The 21,871-nt window shown below is 44.6% G+C and overlaps 1 protein-coding gene across 1 annotated transcript in view; it reads right to left on the bottom strand.

Annotated features, from left to right (window-relative positions):
• Window positions 1–247: 247 nt before the first annotated feature.
• LOC126088301 (ureidoglycolate dehydrogenase (NAD(+))-like) overlaps window positions 248–21,871 on the bottom strand; it is a 98,213-nt gene continuing 76,589 nt past the window's right edge. The window contains exons 6-7 of the mRNA XM_049906432.1: window positions 10,751–10,940; window positions 248–561 (exon numbers count right to left, since the gene is read on the bottom strand). Of these exons, the coding sequence (XP_049762389.1) occupies window positions 248–561; window positions 10,751–10,940 (504 nt within the window). The remainder of the gene's footprint in view (window positions 562–10,750; window positions 10,941–21,871) is intronic.

The following is a 21,871-nucleotide window of genomic DNA, read 5'->3' as shown; positions in this document are numbered from 1 at the left end:
ACTGATTTCTCAGGATCTATGCACCCAAATTGTGTGAAAATGAAGTCACATTTCAGTTCTAGTATAATATATTTTTCCAATGAATACCCGTTTATCATCTGCATTTCTTCTTGGTGTAGCAATTTTAATGGCCAGTAGTGTATTTCTAAGTCTAGGGGACTGATTGTCTCAGATGTTAAGCCACATAGTGCTTAGAGCCATTTGAACCATTTGAAGAAACATTCATTCTGATGTGGCACACGTTTATTTAATAGAGAGGGAGTTGTGCACTTGCCATGGCGGCGCGCTGGTGCTTGGCGTAGGCGATGCCGCCGCGGCAGTCGCACTGCTCGGCGACTTTCTTGGAGAAGTCGCCGGGGGCGCGGACGGGGTGCGCAGCGTCGGCCGGTTCCGCGCAGCGCAGGGCGCTCAGCAAGAGCGACAGCCGCTGGCGGAAGCCTTCGCCGAAGGCGTCCGGGTCCAGCACCAGGAAGCTCATGCCCAGACACGCGTGCTTTGGCGGGTCCTTGCAGTCTTTACCGCCGCTGCCGGGCACGGGGATGTTTGGGCCCGACTGCGCTCCTACCAGCAGCACACGTCATCTCACTTCTTACAAAATTATATGATGTACATAGGTCTTTTGATAAAATATCGATATATCGCTATTCTTTCCGAAAACTAACGATAAGCTATTGCGATAATATTTCTCAATACAGGGTGTTACAAAAAGGTACGGCCAAACTTTCAGGAAACATTCCTCACACACAAATAAAGACAAGATGTTATGTGGACATGTGTCCCGAAACGCTTAATTTCCATGTTAGAGATCATTTTAGTTTCGTCAGTATGTACTGTACTTCCTCGATTCACCGCCAGTTGGCCCAAATGAAGGAAGGCAATGTTAACTTCGATGCTTGTGTTGACATGCGACTCTTTGCTCTACAGTACTAGCATCAATCACATCAGTACGTAGCATCAACAGGTTAGTGTTCATCACGAACGTGGTTTTGCAGTCAGTGCAATGTTTACAAATGCGGAGTTGGCAGATGCCCATTTGATGTATGGGTTAGCACGGGGCAATAGCCGTGGCGCGGTACGTTTGTATCGAGACAGATTTCCAGAACGAAGGTGTCCCGACAGGAAGACGTTCGAAGCAATTGATCGGCGTCTTAGGGCGCACGGAACATTCCAGCCTATGACTCGCGACTGGGGAAGACCTAGAACGACGAGGACACCTGCAATGGACGAGGCAATTCTTCGTGCAGTTGACGATAACCCTAATGCCAGCGTCAGAGAAGTTGCTGCTGTACAAGGTAACATTAACCACGTCACTGTATGGAGAGTGCTACGGGAGAACCAGTTGTTTCCGTACCGTGTACAGCGTGTGCAGGCACTATCAGCAGCTGATTGGCCTCCACGGGTACACTTCTGCGAATGGTTCATGCAACAATGTGTCAATCCCCATTTCAGTGCAAATGTTCTCTTTACGGATGAGGCTTCATTCCAACGTGATCAAATTGTAAATTTTCACAATCAACATGTGTAGGCTGACGAGAATCCGCACGCAATTGTGCAATCACGTCATCAACACAGATTTTCTGTGAACGTTTGGGCAGGCATTGTTGGTGATGTCTTTATTGGGCCTATGTTCTTTCACCTACGCTCAATGGAGCACGTTATGATTTCATACGGGATACTCTACCTGTGCTGCTAGAACATGTGCCTTTACAAGTACGACACAACTTGTGGTTCTGCACGATGGAGGTCCTGCACATTTCAGTCGAAGTGTTCGTACGTTTCTCAACAACAGATTCGGTGACCGATGGATTGGTAGAGGCGGACCAATTCCATGGCCTCCACGCTCTCCTGACCTCAACCCTCTTGACTTTCATTTATGGGGGCATTTGAAAGCTCTTGTCTACGCAACCCCGGTACCAAATGTAGAGACTCTTCGTGCTCGTATTGTGGACGGCTGTGATACAATACGCCATTCTACAGGGCTATATCAGCGCATCAGGGATTCCATGCGACGGAGGGTGGATGCATGTATCCTCGCTAACGGAGGACATTTTGAACATTTCCTGTAACAAAGTGTTTGAAGTCACGCTGGTACGTTCTGTTGTTGTGTGTTTCCATTCCATGATTAATGTGATTTGAAGAGAAGTAATAAAATGAGCTCTAACATGGAAAGTAAGCGTTTCCGGACACATGTCCACATAACATATTTTCTTTCTTTGTGTGTGAGGAATGTTTTCTGAAAGTTTGGCCGTACCTTTTTGTAACAACCTGTATAACGATACGACAATGGCAATATCGAGTGCCGAAATTTTTATTTTATATTATATTTTAATTTCGCTGTGTGAAGGAGTCTTTCTACTTTTTGAGCTTTCAACATGTACAATCTTTGGCTCGTTTCACACTGGGACACTGGTGACGGTCATCAGCGATGGTCACCGACATTCGTTTGAACTGGAGCTTTCACACCGGGACGCTACACTGCCTCCCCGAGACATTGAGGTATTAGTGACTCACTCTCGCCACATGTGACGGACAAGATCACTGTGTTCACGGCAGTCAGCGCCGGACATGCATTAGTTTGAATTGGAGTGTTTGCACTGGAACACAGATCACAGACCACCGCTGCAGATTTGCCAACAGACGGTAGTCACTTTTGAGACAGAGATGCGAAACATTCGTTCTACATTATACTGTACACATTGTAGCCATGAGTTTAGATTTGATTAACACGGAAGACTTTATAGGTGAAGCAGAGTGTCATCCTGCTATATGGGATGTCAAAAGCGATGACTATAACAAGAAAGTGATGTAAACGAATGCTTGGCAAGCAATTATAACGAAGTTTGTGCCTGATTTCAATGAGAAGAGCATGGATCAAATAACAAAATTGCTAAGTTGTATGTTCTTTTTTCAAATTTAATACCTTATTTTTCGGGCCGTCGAAGAGTAGCGAAATTTAGATGCTACGTCTGTAAAGGCTAGGAGGATAGTAACCTTCAAGCACATTTGCATCCCTCACACCTATTCTTTTGCATTTATCAGTATTAAGTGTAGCTTTACGCAGTATTAATGCGACAAGAAGGGACAAAATGGATGAGCGTGGAAACCATGAACTCACCACTACAGGGCGAATGAAGAAATCTAAAAAAATACTTGTATTTCAAAATTTTCATAACAAAATTAAGTGTGCGTCTCATCTTCGTCTTAAGGCGCTCCCCCTTATGGTGCGGAAAATACAGTTAAAATATTATTGTCCATCCCTGTGATTTCTTCTTTCACTTCTCTTAGCAGTTCATCAAATGAAGTTTTCGACATTCGAAAATAATGAAAAATGTCTTCTCATCTTGTCTCAGATCGACATAAAGAGTTCAAACCAATATTTTCTCCAGCCAATCACGTATCAGTGGATGTAAGTGTAACGAACGTTTTGTCCTCATTCTCTCTCTCGTCCTCCTCTTGCTTAGAAGTAGTAACAAAGTTCTCCCTCGCTCGAGCCCATTTCTCTGATCAGTTGGCAATACCTATGGTGTCGGGCACCAGTGATCGAGGAGTGTTCATCACAATTACAGGTGACCGTCGCTGGTGACCGTCACCAGTCTGAAACGGGCCTTTCACTTTGCCAGTCTGGAGCAGGTATGTGCGTCACAAAATAAGAAATCCGATTGCACTGGGGGGGGGGGAGGGGGCCGGGGGGCGGAGGGAGGTGGGTGCGGGGGGAGGGTGAATGGAATAACAAGATTTCCGATGTGAAGATATGGCACACCAGTGGCGTTGAAAAACAGTTTTTAACGCAACTAGTGTGCTATCCCTTCACATCGGCGTTCTCCGAAAACAGTTGATGAAAATGGTGAAAAAAAATTTAAATGACAATATTGGTCTTTGCGGTGGACGGAGACGTGTGAGGGGAAATACTGACGTAATCGACGCTCGGCGCAACCAACAGAAACTGGAACTTCACCGCTTAGTTTTGATACTACAACTGCTGGGTCGCTGGCGTTGGCAGAAATTCAAAAAGAGGAAAGTTTGACGTGAAGTGTTCTGAACAGACCGAACGACGGATACCCTCTATTAGACTTGGCCACTGTTTCTATGTTTCGATACAGTGTATCGATACGTGGAACTGTTTCAGTGTTTCGGAGCGGCTGTGGTTCACTGTTTCGAAACAGTGGTGTTTCATTCCGCCCCTGTCTCGGATAACCGCACCAGAATCGATCTCGAGCCAGACACAGAAACTGTATCGTTGTTTCAAAATAAGGCTGTTTCAGTCCACCTGTGCTTGGAACGGACTCATTGTATCGAAACAGTGATGTTTCATTCCGCTCTGTGTCGTACGAGATTCGGGCTCGGCACAGGTACTGAAACACAACATAACACTTCATGAAACACTTTCAAGAGTGTCGAAATCTTTTAGACAAGCAATAGCATGAAGCTTAATATATCCGAAAATAAAGCTTCGTTTCTAGCTGACTGTCCTATTACGAAATGGCGTAACATCTGCTTTATAAACATTAACCAAACAATAAAGCAACGCATACTATTCACATTCAAAATAATAAATATGTGAAAATCATTCGATTAAATTACACTTTTTTATAACATACGCTTCTCTTTTCATGTACAGTAATCATACTAAGAAACGCAAATAAGCCTACAACATTTTGAATAAAAAAAGGCGCAGAGTGACAGTTATTAGACATATACATAAATCTGATGTAGGTGTAATTGCAAGCAATCTGTTTGACATATCACTGATAGTGTAATGGTGAACGGGAAGGGCTGGGAAGCATGGTGAATTTATAGTAACGGTTCGAAACACCTTGAAAGACAAAATTTTTTTCTGTTATATTTTGTTATTTATTCGAATTATTTGGCGTTATTTGTGAGTCTATAGTCACTGCGCCTATTATCCACAATGATTCCCTTTGTGTGCATGTAAATTAGCAGGATGGGTATATTACCCATACTAACGGAATGTGGGAATCCCAGTAGCATATCCGTTGTTTCTGCAGTTTGCTCCCACCTCCAGTTCCGTTTGTGGTGGTTGTTCTGTCTTCAGCTATGGCTGTCCTCAGCCAATTGAAAAGTATGAGAGTCACACAAAACTAAAGCAGCGCATTTGCTGCAGGAAATACAAAACTGCCAAGACGCCCAAGTGTAGCGCTCTCGCACCTCATTTGTGTTTGTATGGACATACTTATACAGTAGACAAACAAGATGATAAAAGTGTAGGTTTATTAGATTACAAAACACAAACTGTTTCACTGTTTCAAAACAGAGTATCGAAACATTACATTGTACTGTTTCATTTGTTTCGAAACAGTTACGTGTTTCAGCACACATTGGAATAACAGAAATTGTTCTGCGGAGTAGAAGTTGTCAAGGGGAGACATTTTCAGTCTGTCTTCAAATTTTATCTTGCTGCCTGTCAGACATTTTATATCACTGGGTACAGTTGTCAAAAAGTTTACTTGCAACGTTGTACATCCCTTTTTGTGCTAAAGACAAACTTAGTGTGCAGCAATAAATGACATTTTTCCTTCTCTATTATAATTACGAATGTGTCCGCCCCCATAGCTGAGTGGTCAGCGCGACAGATCGTCAATCCTAAGGGCCCTGGTTCGATTCCCGGCTGGGTCGGTGATTTTCAACGCTCAGGGACTGGGTGTTGTGTTGTTCTAATCATCATTTCATCCCCATCGATGTGCGAGTCGCCGAAGTGGCGTCAAATCGAAAGACTTTCACACGGCGAACCGTCTACTCGACGGGAGGCCCTACTCACACGTCATTTACGTTTATTTATTACGAATATCATTGTTCCCTTTGAACTGCAATGGTTTATTTACAGCAAACTTCATGAGATAAATGTTCTGTGAAGCGGTAGTCAGAATACCCAGCGTCTTAAACTAAAGTCTACAAGAAGACTGTGGGTGAGCACCATATACACTGAAGCGCCAAAGAAACTGGTAACGGCATGCGAATTCAAATACAGACATATATAAACAGACAAAATTCGACGCTGCGACAGCGCCTATATTAGACAGAAAATGTCTGGCGCAGTTGTTAGATCGGTTACTGCTGCTACAATGGCAGGTTATCAAAATTAAAGTGAGTTTGAACGTGGTTTTATAGTCGGCGCACAATCGATGGGACACAGCATATCCGGGGTTGCGATGAAGTGGGGATTTTCTCGTACGACTATTTCACGTCTGTACCATGAATATCAGGAATACGGTAAAACATCGTGTCTCCCATATCGCTGCGGCCGGAAAAAGATCCTGCAAGAACGGGACGAACAACGACTGAGGAGAATCGTTCAACGTGACAGAAGTGCAATCCTTCCACAAATTGTTGTAGATTTCAGTTCTGGGCCATCAGCAAGTCTCAGCGTGCGAACCATTCAACAAAACATCATCATCGATATGAGCTTTCGGAGCAGAAGGCCCACTCGTGACTGTACGACACAAACCTTTACGCCACGTCTGTTGATGACTGAAACATGTTGCCTGGTCGAACGAGTCTCGTTTCAAATTCTATAGAGGGGATGGACATGTACGGCTAAGGAGACAACCTCATGAATCCATGACCCTGCATGAAAGCAGGGGACTGTTCGAGCTGGTGGAGGTTCTGTAACGGTGTGGGTCGTGTGCAGTTGGAGTTATATGGGACCCCTGATGCGTCTAGATACGGCTATGACAGGTGACACGTACGTAAGCAGCCTGTCTGATCATCTACATCTATTCATGTCTATTGTGCATTCCGACGGACTTGGATAATTCTAGCAGGAAAATGCGACACCCCACACGTCCAGAATTGCTACAGAGTGGCTCCAGGAACACTCTTCTGAGGTTAAACACTTCCATTGGCCACCAGACTCCCCAGGCATGAATATTATTCGTATCTGGGCTGCCTTGCAACGTGCTCTTCAGAAGAGACCTCCATCCCATCGTGCTCTTTCGGATTTATGGACACCCCGCAAGATTCATGGTGTCATTTTGTTTCGGCACTTCTTCAGAAATTAGTCGAGTCCATACCACGTTGTGTTGCGCACTTTTACGTGCTCGCGGGGGCCCTACGCGATATTAGGCAGGTGTACCAGTTTCTTTGGCTCTTCAGTGTATTAGTCTTACAGAAAGTTTTTGAGCAATGAAGACTTTACTTTCTTAAAGAAGAGTTACGCCGGAACATTATTCCATATGACATTATCAAATGAAAATATGCAGATGTAATGTACAGAAGATGATTTTCTATGATTGTAAATCGTCAGTAACACCTAAACTGTGTGAAGATCGGCTTAGAAATACATTTGGCGAAGACGCCCCATCTAAAGCAACAAATTGTAATTTACACAGCGAATTCAAAAGAAATCGACTTGTTTAGTGATGATTTCCGTTAAGGACGTCCAGGAACTGCTCGTACTGATGAAAATATTGCCGCTTGAAGGATATCGACGGACGTCATACGAATTTATGCAGGCGACATTGGGCACCGGTATGAGTCAAATCCAAAACATTTTACATCAATAGTTATATCCGAGAAAACTTTGTCGTCGACGGAATCCACGTATACTACGTCTCGATCAGAAACAACAACGGACTGATTGGTGCAGAAAACCTCTGGAACAATTCCAAGATGCCACTTCAAATGTGGCCTGGAGTATCGTTACTGGTGATGAATCTTGAGTTTAGTGTTATGATCCTGAAAAGAACAGTAAACCAGCTCAATGGGTCTTTCGAACATAACCTAAGCCTAAAAAACTCCGTGGAATTTTCAGTGCTGTTTTTCTAAAATGGGCCTATTGTTATTACACCATTACGTGATGGACGTACAGTTACTGGCAATTGGTTCACAAATGTCTGTTTAACATACATTTTTGAAAAAGTTCATGAAACAATAATTTTATGTCTCGACCACACATCATTGGATACAAAAGTAACAACTGAGTTCTCATACCCCACAGGTCGTCATCATGCACATTCCACCATACAGCACCAACGTGGCACCTTGTCATTTGTTTTTGTTTACAAAAATTAAAAATAAAATACGTGGAATCAGTGGACTATTGCAAAAATATTGTCTCTGCAGTGCCTCGGGAAGAGTGGTATCATTTGTTTGAGAATTGGTGTTATCAAATGCAAAAATGCCGTGATATTAAAGGGGAATATTTTGAAAAACGATTAAACCATTTAAATTTCATTCAAACTAATCCTTCTTTGATTATATAAAAATGTTCGCGTGCTTGTCGTAGGTATACATGTTACTTTAAATGTAGTATTTTACTTGGCGTGTAATACTTAAAGGTAAAGTCTAATAAAATTTTATTCCATTAATTGAAGCAGAGCTCCTTGATTGTTAACCGTTATTCGAGTAACATTATCAACATTATTTAAGATGGTAAAACAACTCGCCGCAGCTGTCTCTTATCAACAAACCGGTTCCTCTTCTCCCCGTACGAGATGATATGCGACATAGAGCAACGCCATACCCTTAGCCACTTCTTTCCATCTGTGTGGCTGAAATGAAGAGTTACATTACCTTGTAGTAAAATCTGTCGTAGCTTGTTGGCTACTCCCATGAACCAAGCGTTCTCTCACATGAACATGAGTTTTCTTTTCTTGTAATGGAATAGCACGCTCGCGTATAACCCGTCCTTCACAGGCGTTGCTGGTTGTATTGTCAGCTTGCTCGTTCCTATTGATTCCCTAGTGCCTTGGACATCTGTTTCCTTTTCGATCCAAAAACAGGAGGTTAAGCTGAATAGTCTGCTGTTCGCTGGAGTCTAAAGGGTACTAAGAGAATTTCAGCTACGACGAACTTTATGTCGATATCTTTTCATTCGAAACAGAGCATTAAAGGTGGCGCAAAACTCATCATGAAAGATTATACCCTAACTTATTGAAAGCCATGGTTGGAGCACAGGTCTGTGCGAGTGTGAAGCGTGAATAGTTGGGAGTGACGGATCGGTACTCGAACCTGGGACCTTTGCCGTTCAGGTACCTACCAAGTGAGTTCTCCAAGCTCGACTAACGACACGCCGTCGCAGTTTTGTTTCCGCAGTTACCTCATCTCCTAGCTTCCAAACTTCACTGAAAGTCTTGCAGGACTAGCACATCTCTAAGAAAAGCTGTGACTAGGCCATATCTTCACAGTATCACTTGTTCCAGGAGTGCTAGTCTCACAAGGTATGGAGGAGAATTGTGAAGTTTGGAAGGTAGAAGATGGCCTGGTGGAAGTAAGGCTGTGAAGGTGGCTTGTGAGCCTTGCTTAGTTGGATAACCGATATAGTAGCCACCTCCGAAAGGCAAAGGTCCGAGGTTCGAGTCGCGGCACAAAGTTTTAATCTGCCAGGATGTTTAAAATCAGTACACACTCTGCTGTGTCCATTCCGGAGAAATGAAACAATTGCAAGAGTTTGGAATTTTGGAGTCACAGGAGACTCCTGAAAATCGGATGAAATGATCGAGTTAGGAATAACAATGTACTGTGAATACATAGGCTTTCCCGACGTAATAAGTCTTGAAAGTCTCTTCGGGTTTGCTGCCGGATCCGAAAATCAACTTGACTCGATATTTCGGCGATCCAGCTGGTCGCTATCTTCAGGAAAATGCTGCTTCTGCTGATGAGTCCCGCTGAGAACTGACGCCACGCTGCAAATCGACGTCCTATATAGTCCACCGTTCAGTACATGGCGCATGCGCCGCCCATCATGGTTGCTGTCCTTCAAGACGGGGAGGTGGCGCCGCCCTTAGTGGAACACTGCTGGCAACGATATATCGCACTCAGGGCCGCACCGAAGAACGATCAATTTTGATGCGAGACAATACAGGGTTCCACGTCTTGCTATCCGCCAACCTAATTTCAATCGCCTCTTCATAGACACTGTTCCAAAAACCGGAAATGTTGGCAAGTACCACAGTTTCATCAAATTTGATACTGTGTCCCTCATTTAAGTAGTGTTCTGCTACTGCCGATTTTTCCGGCTGTTGTAGCCTCGTATGACGGCGATATTCCACACACCTGTCATGCACTGTGCGAATCGAACGGCCAATGTAAGCTTTCCCACACTGACAAGGAATTTTGTACACATCGGGTTTCCTAAGCCCCAAATCATCTTTCACAGAGCCGAGTAGTGCCCTAATCTTAGAAGGTGGACGGAACACACTCTTAATATTAAAATTCCTTAAAATTCGTCCACTCTTAAACGATATGCCTCCAGCATAAGGAAGAAAGGCCACCGATCTATGTTCCTCTTCATGCACCTCCGGAGATGGTCCAAACTCCATAGCCCATTTTCCTGAAGATGGAGACCAGCTGGATCGCCGAAATATTGAGTCAAGTTGATTTCAGGATCCGGCAGCAAACCCGAAGAGACTTTCAACAATGTACTGTGACAAACCAATCAAAAAATGCCTAGTAAAAGAACACAAAGAATCAGAGTGAATGGATATGCACATATTACGATTTGATCTTTACTGAAAACTGTAGTTAAAAGATGGTGAAAGGAAAGTAACTTGGGGGTAGTACATGAGTATGTGAGTGCATAAGGCATTTCATTAATGATGTGGGATACAGAGCGTTTGCTGAAATGAAGAAGACGGCTCGCAAAAGGCACGGCCAGAGTACTGCACCAAAGCAAGCTTTAGGCCTGATGACTGAAAACTCAGCAACGTAAATTCTGCCACTGCGGCGATAGTTTCTCAAATGTTTCCACACACAGGCACTAGTCAGGGCTGCAGCAGAAGAGGAAACACTTCACCTGCAAGCACAGAAGTAAGTATATCGACGGCTGCGGCGAGCCCGTAGCCCTTGTAGCCCGTTGTCGAGCCCCCGAGGGGCAGCAGCTTCCTGGTCGCCAGAGCGTCATTTGCGTCTGTGGTCGGGGTCCCCTTCTTACCCAGCGCCCAGTCAGTTGGCAGCTTCTTCTTCTGCAGGGCATACTCTTGGATCTGCAGCGAGAAAACACCATTGAATAGTAATTTTGGCTTTGCGGCGCTCGACGGGGATTAATCGGCGCCCTACCAATAAAATGCACTACTGGCCATTAAAATTGATACACCACGAAGATGAAGTGCTACAGACGCGAAATTTAACCGACAGGAAGAAGATGCTGTGAGATGCAAACAATTAGCTTTTCAGAGCATTCACACAAGGTTGGCGCCGGTGGCGACACCTACAACATGCTGATATGAGGAAAGTTTCCAATCGATTTCTCATACACAAACTACACTTGACCGGCGTTGCCTGGTGAAACGTTGTTGTGATGCCTCGTGTAAGGAAGAGAAATGCGTACCATCACATTTTCGACTTTGATAAAGGTCGGATTGTAGCCTATCGCGATTGCTGTTTATCGTATCGCGACATTGCTGCTCGCGTTGGTCGAGATCCAATGATAACAGAGTATGGAATCGTTGGGTTCAGGAGGGTAATACATAACGCCGTGATGGATCCCAACGGCCTCGTATCACTAGCAGTCGAGATGACAGGCATCTTATCCGAATGGCTGTAACGGATCGTGCAGCCACGTCCCGATCCCTGAGTCAACAGATGGGGACGTTTGCAAGACAACAACCATCTGCACGAACAGTTCGACGACGTTTGCAACAGCATGGACTATCAGCTCGGAGACCGTGGCTGCGGTTACACGTGACGCTGCATCACAGACAGGAGCGCCTGAGACGGTGTACTCAACGACGAACCTGGGTGCACGAATGGCAAAACGTCATTTTTTCGGATGAATCCAGGTTCCGTTTACAGCATCATGATGGTCGCATCCGTTTTTGGCGACATCGCGGTGAACGCACATTGGAAGCGAGTATTCGTCATCGCCATACTGGCGTATCACCCGGCGTGATGGTATGGGGTGCCATTGGTTACACGTATCGGTCACCTCTTGTTCGCAGTGACGGCACTTTGCACAGTGGACGTTACATTTCAGATGTTTTACGACCATGGTTCTACCCTTCATTCGATCCCTGCGAAACCCTACGTTCCAGCAGGATAATGCACGACCGCATGTTGCAGGTACTGTACGGGCCTTTCTGGATACAGAAAATGTTCGATTGCTGCCCTGGCCAGCACATTCTCCAGATCTCTCACCAGTTGAAAACGTCTGGTCAATGGTGGCCGTGTAACTGGCTCGTCAGCACATTCTCTAGATCTCTCACCAATTGAAAACTTCTGGTCAGTGGTGGCCGAGCAACAGGCTCGTCACAATAAGCCAGTCACTACTCTTGATGAACTGTAGTATCGCGTTGAAGCTGCATGGGCAGCTGTACCTGTACACGCCACTCAAGCTCTGTTTGACTCAATGCCCAGGCGTATCAAGGCCGTTACTACGGCCAGAGGTGGTTGTTCTGGGTCCTGATTTCTCAGGATCTATGCAACCAAATTGCGTGAAAATGTAATCACATGTCAGTTCTAGTATAATACATTCGTCCAACGAATACCCGTTGATCATCTGCATTTCTTCTTGGTGTAGCAATTTTAATGGCCAGTAGTGTATTAATCACGTGTCGTATGGAATAAGATCTGTTGTAAGTTTACTTGTTTCATCGCACAATGGCTCCCGAGCATGACTGCTAGCCTGCTTGTCTGCAGGGTGCTTCGCATGTTTTCCGTGATAGCCCCGGTGCCATGTCCATTGTAGCGTTCTCTTGAATGTTACGTGCACTCACCAATCAGTAGCCTTGACTACGCCTGACGCCACAGCCTGGGAGAGCCTCATCTTAAACCCAGCCATGTTAGGGCGATGCTCGGCTGGGCGTAACCTCAACTTGCTCTTTAGTTACAGCAGATGCCTCCACATTGAAGGGAAGAAAGCATTATTGCTGTAGCTGATGCAGATAGGGAAGAGTAATTCTTATGAATTGAGAGAACTGCTAGTTATTTTAACAAACATCTGCACGTGAAACATTGTGCGACCCAGAAACTTGCTGCACACCAAATTCCACGGAAACTTTTGGAAAGGAGGGCCAACCATCTTTGGTGCCTGCTACCCAACAGATATGTGCACCATGAAACAAATGCACGACGAAACTTGCTCTGTGTGACACAGGCTTTAGCCTCCTCAGGCAAAAAAAACAGAAATAATAATTGTTTTTCAGTTTTTCATGGGGAAATGGGCGGTTAGTTCTTGGGACTGCCGTTGAGTTGTAACTTCTTTCTTCTTTAAACGAAATTTACATTACATCCCTAGTTGTTTTATCAAGTGTCTGATGTACATTTCTTTGTTCGCCGTTTGGACTCAAACCAAACTGCAAACACCCAACAGGACACGCTGTTCGCCGCCCTACTGACTTTCTTCCAGCACCGTCGAAGAATGAAATAGTCTCACAAAATTGAAGACCAACTAAAAGGCTATGTGAGACTACTAATACTTCGAAAATTTTGTTGTTGTTGTTGTTGCGATCTTCTTTCCAAAGACTGGTGTGATGCAGTTCTCCACGCGTCTCTGACCTGTGCAGGCTTAACCAGCTCTCCATAATTAATGTCTTCTGCATCCACGTCAACATGCATCCACTTTAACATGGTTGTTGTAGTCAAGCATTTCTCACCCTCTACAATTTTTACCCCCACACATGGGATTAGTTGGCATAGTTGCAGGGTTTGAGGAAACATCTTCTTTGGTTTACCTAAATGCGTATTTAATTAATCGGTCCTACATGATTAAGTTCTCCGCCGCATTCACTAGACTCTCTGCAAGTATTGTACCAAAAAAAAAAAAAAAAAAAATAATAAGGAAACAAAATCTTTGCCAACGAGCCCCGGTCCCCAGAATGGTTTCCTGGTGAATTGGCAACAGCGAGGCTTTTATACGCTTAACGCAGCAAGAGGAGTTGCCAATGGATAATGTATGGCGGTTACCCCAGCAGCAGCACAGAGACGTGGAGTGGGGCTGATCCTGTAAGCGCTGTGGTATCCTGATCTCTTCATCGCGTTCGACGTCAGTGATCTTCTGGTAAGAAGGTTTCGTACACTGTGCATCTATAGTCTAGTTCCGATCGCACGAAAGCCTTTTAAAATTGATGCAGATGCACCCTGTCAACTCCTCAAGACCTGTGGCTAAGGTACTTTAAGATATTTAGTGCTCTCTGGGTTCTGGCCTTCCGATCCTTTGTGTTGTTACCAAGATAGCTTAGAATAAAAAAATGAGGCCGAGAAACCTTACTGCGACTTTAAAGTGTGGACTGGTGTCCTTCATATGCGAGTGAAGTAAATTAAAAATACGACGAAAACAAAAAAGAAATGGTTCAAATGGTTCAGAGCACTATGGGACTTAACTTCTGAGGTCATCAGTCCCCTAGAATTTAGAACTACTTAAACCTAACTAACCTAAGGACATCACACACATCCATGCCCGAGGCAGCATTCGAACCTGCGACCGTAGCGGTCCCGCGGTTCCAGACTGTAGCGCCTAGAACCGCTCGGCCACACCGGCCGGCACGACGAAAACAATTTAATTTAATGAAAACGATTTAATTTAACATACACACATTTATCAGCAAAAAAACTTAAAAAACGCTTTTCCACTCCTCCAACTTGTTTACTGTAAGTTGTAACTGACGAGTCGCTGCTGCAGTGTTCGAGGAGGAACAAAACACAGCAAATTGACCACATTCTCCTGTCCAGAACTATTTGTCAACATGTCACCAACTCGGTATCTAAACAGGTGTTTAGATAAGAAAGACCCGTGAACATGGGTAGGTAGCCACTAAAACTGTTATGGCGTAGCATCAAGCGCCAGCGCATCGGCCTGAACGATACAGCAGAGGAGGCTGTGAGAAGGAGTCAGCTAGTGGTACGCTGACTAGGACCACACCACGACAGGAGTGGCCTCTACACGAAGAGAATATAAGCGCTGCGCTGTGTAGCCTCGACCCCCTCCCGGATGATGAGCTTCGCCGTGACATCTACCCTTCCTACCAACTCAAACCCCATCTTCCTCCTGCCTCCTCCTCAGGGCTCCCTCTCCTCCCCCTCCCTTCTCCTGAGCGGCTTTCCCCTCCTACTAACCTCCCTCTCTTGTACTTTCCTTCAGTGTCTCTGCATTCCCTCCTGCCCTGTCTTCCCTCTTCATCTCCTGCCCCACCTGTCTCCTGCTTCTTAGTGCACCTGTTGACTCTTTCCATTTCGCCCCCTCCCCTGCTGCACTTTGCTCTCCCCTCCTTTTCCATCCTCTCAGGCCTCTCCCTCGGCAGGTCCCACCTGGCAGTTTTATTCTTCATCGTGTATGTTCCAAGTGGGTTTAAAGCGTGTTGTTCTGGAGTGTTTTTAATACTGTGGCCAACTTTTAACCTAGGCCAACTGTGTTTTTTAACTTTATGTCGACTTTTTTAATTATCCCCCCCCCCCCCCATGAACGTCTCCATGCCAATGCACCAGGTGATCAAAAAGTCAGTATAAATTTGAAAACTTAATAACCCATGAAATAATGTAGATAGAGAGGTAAAAATTTACACACATGCTTGGAATGACATGGGGGTTTATTAGAACCAAAAAAAAAAAAAAAACAAGGATCACAAAATGTCCGACAGATGGCGCTGGACAGCAAAAGTCAGTGACTGCGCATGACAATCGTGTATAAAAGGAGCTGTAATGAGAGAGAGAATCAGATGCGCCAGCAGTCGCAGCATGTTGACGTTACCTGAAAAGGCGCTTTTAGTGAAACTGTATTATCAGAATGGGAATGTGCTAGTTCAGCGTTACGATCCTATCGCCATAGGAAGGGGATTCGAACGGGTAAAGGTCCGTTGACAAATGCAGCTGTGGCGAGAATGATTTCGAAGTTCGAAGCCACGGGTTGCTTAGACGATAGATCCCGTAGTGGTCGACCGAGCACAAGTCGTAATGCTGCTGAGACAGTTCAGGAAGAAATGGAGACTGTAGCGGGTTCGTCTAAGCACGGGGAAGTCAGCGCTCGTGCACTCGCACGTCGCACGGGCATTCCATACACTACTATTTGATTGGCACTGAGGCGTACCCTCCGATGTTATCCGTACAAAATCCATCGGCATCATGAACTGTTACCTGGCGATTTAGTGAAGCGGAGGGCATTTGCGGTGTGGGCGTTTCAAAAGATGGCGGAAGATGACGATTGGTTTGGTAACGTGTTGTAGACCGACGAAGCTCATTTCACGCTCCGAGGGTCTGTCAACGCCCACAACTGCAGAATTTGGGCTATCGAAAATCCTAGAACTGTCGTGGAAACTCCATTGCACGACGAGAAAGTCACGGTATGGGTTGGATTTACCACATCTACCGTTATCAGGCCTTTTTTTCTTCGAGGAAACGCTTGATTCTGGTTTTGTAACTGCTTCCGTGACGGGTGAGAGGTACGACGATACGTTACAGAATCACATCATCCCCAGCCTGGCTGATAAACACCTGCTGGAACATACGATGTTTATGCAGGATGGCGCTCCACCCCATATTGCTAGACACGTGAAAGATCTCTTGCGCGCGTGGTTTGGTGATGATCGTGTGCTCAGCCGCCACTTTCGTCATGCTTGGCCTCCCAGGTCCCCAGACCTCAGTCCGTGCGATTATTGGCTTTGGGGTTACCTGAAGTCGCAAGTGTATCGTGATCGACCGACATCTCTAGGGATGCTGAAAGATAACATCCGACGCCAATGCCTCACCATAACTCCGGACATGCTTTACAGTGCTGTTCACAACATTATTCCTCGACTAAAGCTATTGTTGAGGAATGATGGTGGACATATTGAGCATTTCCTGTAAAGAACATCATCTTTGCTTTGTCTTACTTTGTTATGCTAATTATTGCTATTCTGATCAGATGAAGTGCCATCTGTCGGGCATTTTTTGAACTTTTGTATTTTTTTGGTTCTAATAAAACCCCATGTCATTCCAAGCACGTGTGTCAATTTGTACCTCTGTATCTACATTATTCCGTGATTTATTCAGTTTTCAAATTTATACTGACTTTTTGATCACCCAGTATTTTTACCTCCATTATCTCCGCTTACTCTGTTTTATGTCCCCCTTTTCTCTCGCCTTATATGTAACATTTTATTCCTGTATTAGTTGTCATGTCACTCGGCTGAAGAGCGGTGGATAATGCCACTGACAGCCCTCCCCTGCCCATATGGGGCAGTGGAATCAAATCACAATAAAGAAAAATAAAATAGCCTCGACTGCACTAGAAGTGTCACACTAGAAGACGAGCCGTCATCCTAACTCTTTAGTCGTGAGTTACGTCTTGCTTGCAAGGAAATTGTATATATCGAATGACATTGATTATTTGCATGTCGCCAATTGCTTGCGACACATGTTTGTGAAAAGGTAAAGTTAAGTATTGTTAGTTTAATTTACCTAATAAACCCCATTAATAAGATTTCTTGAATGTTGTCTAGCTATCCGAGAAAACAGCTTCCTAGACACCCTATAGTAGACGAGTGGGCAGGATCCTACAAAAGCCTCGTTGGTGGACACGTTAGTGATGTCAAAAAAAAAAAAAATCCCTATCAAAGCTGTTCAAATAAGAAAGCCTGCTGAATAGCTACCTCTAGCACGATCAGATGGTTTACCGTGGATCGACATCTCCTGCTTCTACGCTGCCGTGAGATCGGCTAAGGCGCTGTCTGGTCTCTAATAGCTAGACCAGACGACGGTTGACCACCTCGCTAATGTCTTTACTACACAGTTCGTTAAGGCGATGCTACTGTAATTACTAGGACACTTAAGGAGAGATAACAAAGTTGCCTCCCTCCACGAGCCGGGAAAATGTTCTGTCTGCCATATGCAATTAAAACATTCTTGGAGGATTCTCTTTGATGCTGTCTGCAAGTTTCGCAGCATGCTTGCATGCTTGATTGGATATGGTCGTAAACGGGCTTAGAATCACAAGCCTCCCACAGTGCCGAATCCAGCTCTCACATGGAGAGAGGACAGCTGTATGACGGAATTGTTGGAGGTGAAGATCAGTTCAACCCTCTCCATGATTCGCACAGTAGCAGTTAATCACCGGTTCTGGCTAGTTGTGGCAACAGTCATCGCAAAATATTCCGCTCTTGTCTGGGCAATGTCTCTGATTGTAGTTTGGAGACGCCCCTACTTCAGCACCGCTGCTATAAGCATCCGACTGTATTTATCGGAAATCATCTTAATGGCTTCCCATACTATAGTGAAAAAATAGAGCGATGATAAGAGTCTAGGGACACTCGCCATGACATTTTCTTACTCTCCTTACTTATGATTCGAGATTTGGCTCTCACTGAGTGGCACTTAAACAGGCGCTTGGTATGCAATAACCAGGGACTGACAAGAGGAATGGTGTGTGTTATTTACAAACACAGCTACCCCTCCTTTGGCCCTATCCACAGTCACGTCATTCTTGCAGTAGAGGATATAGCCTCGTACCACAGGGGCATCAGTAAGTTTAAAATGTGTTTCTTATAACACAAGCACAGTGTACTCTTCTGCACTGGTAGTTTCAGTTCCTCAGCCAGTGTCCCGAACCCATCAATATTCATGTTTAGTATAGGAGCCATTTTATCGGTGAGGTTTTTCTTTTACCCTGTCTCTCTACTGGGGTGGGGATCCTGCGACGGTTGGAGGCTTATTGTGGGGGCTAGATGATTGCCTCAGACAGACTTCGCATTCCAGCCAGTATCCCTGAAGCTGAGTCATTAGAAACGTCATAGAATGAGATGTACATTATCTGACGGTTTAAAAAATGCCTTCTGTGGTTCACGCTTCCCGTTTGGTTTGTTTGCTAGAGGAGACTTCGGAGCAGGTTCATGACAATGACAGTAACAGTGATGGCCGGTTTATTGGAGTTTGACTCTTTAGGTGCCAGGTGCTCTACAGTATGTTCAACTGTGGCCTTTCTTGATGTTCTGGGAGAGCATCGTAATAGCAATACCGTTGTAACTGCACTTACAAATGAAGGTGACAGGGCAAGCACTATTAAATTCTGTTTGCGTAGAGGCATCGGCTCTCTGAATAGGCCTTTTGAGAAAGAAAGCAAACGAAGAAGTGAAACCGGGAGGTTGCATTGCTCTATATTTCTTTTTTGCCTCCTCTAATGGAATACGTTTTGATGCTGTTAGCACCTGTCCGTTCCTTTCAAGGTAGACATTACAGTCTCTACTCGAGACATGTTGATCCCAGAGCAATTAATAAACTTCGGAGGAGATAAACGATTCCATCGTGGGCGGCCTTACCACATTTTCCACCTGTGACTTCTCTCTTACATGCTAACTGATGTGCCCAAAGCGCTGGCGTTTAAAACAGCGCACTGGGTTGAGCATATAGGGTCTCACGTTTAAGTGAACGAAACATACCTTGATAAGCTCAGGAACCATTGTGCTACTGAACGAATGAATAAACGATTCTGATTTCATTAGTCCGCTATCTACCCTTTTGATCACAGTTTGCATATCAATCACACTTTCTAAACATCTTTCAGTTCTTCTGTAGGAATATCCATAATACTTCTGCATGACACAGCACCGCTTTTCTGAAGTTCAAGTTGTTGTGTAGCTCTGTTTCGATGATATACATATTTCCCGACGCATTTAGTTCAAATGGTTCAAATGGCTCTGAGCACTATGGGACTTAACATCTGAGGTCATCAGTGCCCTACTTAAACCTAACTAATCTAATGACGGCACACACATCTATGCCCGAGGCAGGATTCGAACCTGCGACCGCAGCAGCGGCGCGGTTCCGGACTGAAGCGCCTAGAACCGCTCGGTCACAACGGCCAGCACGCATTTAGTTGCCTAGAAGTTTGTTGCTTGATGCTAACAGGTGTTTTGACCAACAGTGTTCCATTCCTGAACTGCCATGCGCAGCAGAATTTAAGGGGCCATCACTACCCTGTAAACCCTATTGAATGTACGAAGAAAGGTGAAACTTCCTCAAGGCTGCCCTCCTCTCCTTTAACTACTGAAAATACTACTGTCTAGCAGTGTGTATTCTGTTGCTATAAATTGAAGTATTTAGAACTCCTCTGTAACACCATATCTCAAAAGCTTCTATTCAGATCTTATCTGTATTGTTTACAATAGTCCATGTTTCGCATCCATTTTTTTCAGAAAATTTGCAACTTACGTCCTCAGTTATTTGCTGACTGTTTCCCAATCTCTGTCTCCGTGTACAGTTTTTACCCTCGACAGCTCCCTCTAGCGCCATGGTAGTTGTTCACTGACCTCTTAACAGATGTTCCATCACCCTGTCCCTTCTCAGAGTTTTCCATACGTTCTTTTCCTCGCCGAGTCTGCGGAGAACCTCCTCATTCCTTACCTTATCAGTCCACCTAATTTTCAGCATCCTTCTGTAGCACCACATCTCAAAGATTTCGATTCTCTACTTTTCCAGTTTTTCCACAGTCCTTGTTTCACTACCATACAATGCTGTGCTCCAAACGTACAGTCTCAGAAATTTATTCCTGAAATAAAGACCGACGTTTGATACTAGCACGGTGCTCTTGACCAGGAACGCCCTTTGTGCCAGTGCTAGTCTGACTTCTATGTCCTCCTTGTTTCGTCCATCATGGGTTATTTTGTTTCCAAGGCAGCAAATTTCATATAAGGCTAAGGTTCGGACAACTAAGAGGTGCGACAATAAAGTAATGAGACTGATGTGAAAAAAAATTTTGCATATCGGTTTAGTCAAGTTTAGTGTTGTCTCCTTCAAAGTAGTTCCCTTCTGATTGCAAAGTCTTTTCCCAGCACTTCTGCCATTGAGGGTAACATTTCTGGAACCCATCTTTTGTAACATCTTTTAAAAAATGGTTCAAATGGCTCTGAGCACTATGGGACTTAACATCTGAGGTCATCAGTCCCATAGAACTTAAGAACTACTTAAACCTAACTAACCTAAGGACATGACACACATCCATGCCCGAGGCAGGATTCGAACCTGCGACCGTAGCAGTCGCATGGTTCCAGACTGAAGCGCCTAGAACTGCTCGGCCACACCAGCCGGCTGTAATATCTTCCAAGACCTCGTCACAGCTGTTTGGACATCTTGTGTTGTTTGAAAATGGCGTCCCTTCACCGCCGTTTTGACTCTTGGAAATAGAAAAAAGTCGCACGGAGCGATAGCTGGTGAACAAGATGACTGTGGTAGTACTGAAATTTGTTTTGAGGTTAAAAATTGCTGTACTGACAGAGCAGTATGGGATGGCACATTATTGTGATGCAGAATCCAATTATGAGCAACGTTGGCACAGATACGAAGAATTGTTTTATGAAGTCTCTCTAAAATTTCTTTGTGGTAATATTGGTTAACTGTTTGTCCAGGAGGCACCCACTCTTTATGAACAATTCCCTTGGAATCAAAGAAGCACACAAGCATGCATTTCACTTTTGACTTTGACATGTCAGCATTTTTTGGTCCGGGCGATCCCTTTGAGCACCATTGCAAACTTTGGCGTTTTGTCTCTGGATCGTACTGAAAAAACCAACTTTCATCACCAGTGATAACACGGCTCAACAATTCTGGATTGATTTCCGTTTGCTCTAACAGATCGGCTGCCACATTTTTTCCGTGTTTCTCGCTGTTGTGGTGTGAGATTTTCGGGGACCATTTTTGCACAAATCTTTCTCATACCAAGATCTTCAGTTATTATTAGACGAACCGTTTCTCGATTGATGTACAGATCTTCTGAAATCATTTTCACGAATAATCTTCGATCAGATCGTACGAGTTCACACACCCTGGCCAAGTTGACATCCATCTGTGAGGTTGATGGTCGTCCACTGTGGTCTTCATCTTCAACATTCATTCTGCCTTCACTAAACATTTTATGCCAACGAAAAACTTCAGCTCTTGACATAACCTCCTCTCCAAAAGCCTTCTGAAGCTTACCGTAAGTTGACGTCGTGTGTCCACCGAATTTAACGCATAA

This window comes from Schistocerca cancellata, chromosome 6 (genome assembly GCF_023864275.1).
Source record: "Schistocerca cancellata isolate TAMUIC-IGC-003103 chromosome 6, iqSchCanc2.1, whole genome shotgun sequence".
In the NCBI taxonomy this organism is placed as follows: domain Eukaryota; kingdom Metazoa; phylum Arthropoda; class Insecta; order Orthoptera; family Acrididae; genus Schistocerca; species Schistocerca cancellata.
The sequence above is the reverse complement of the archived record's forward strand: the minus strand, read 5'-3'. Positions and strand labels throughout refer to the sequence as shown.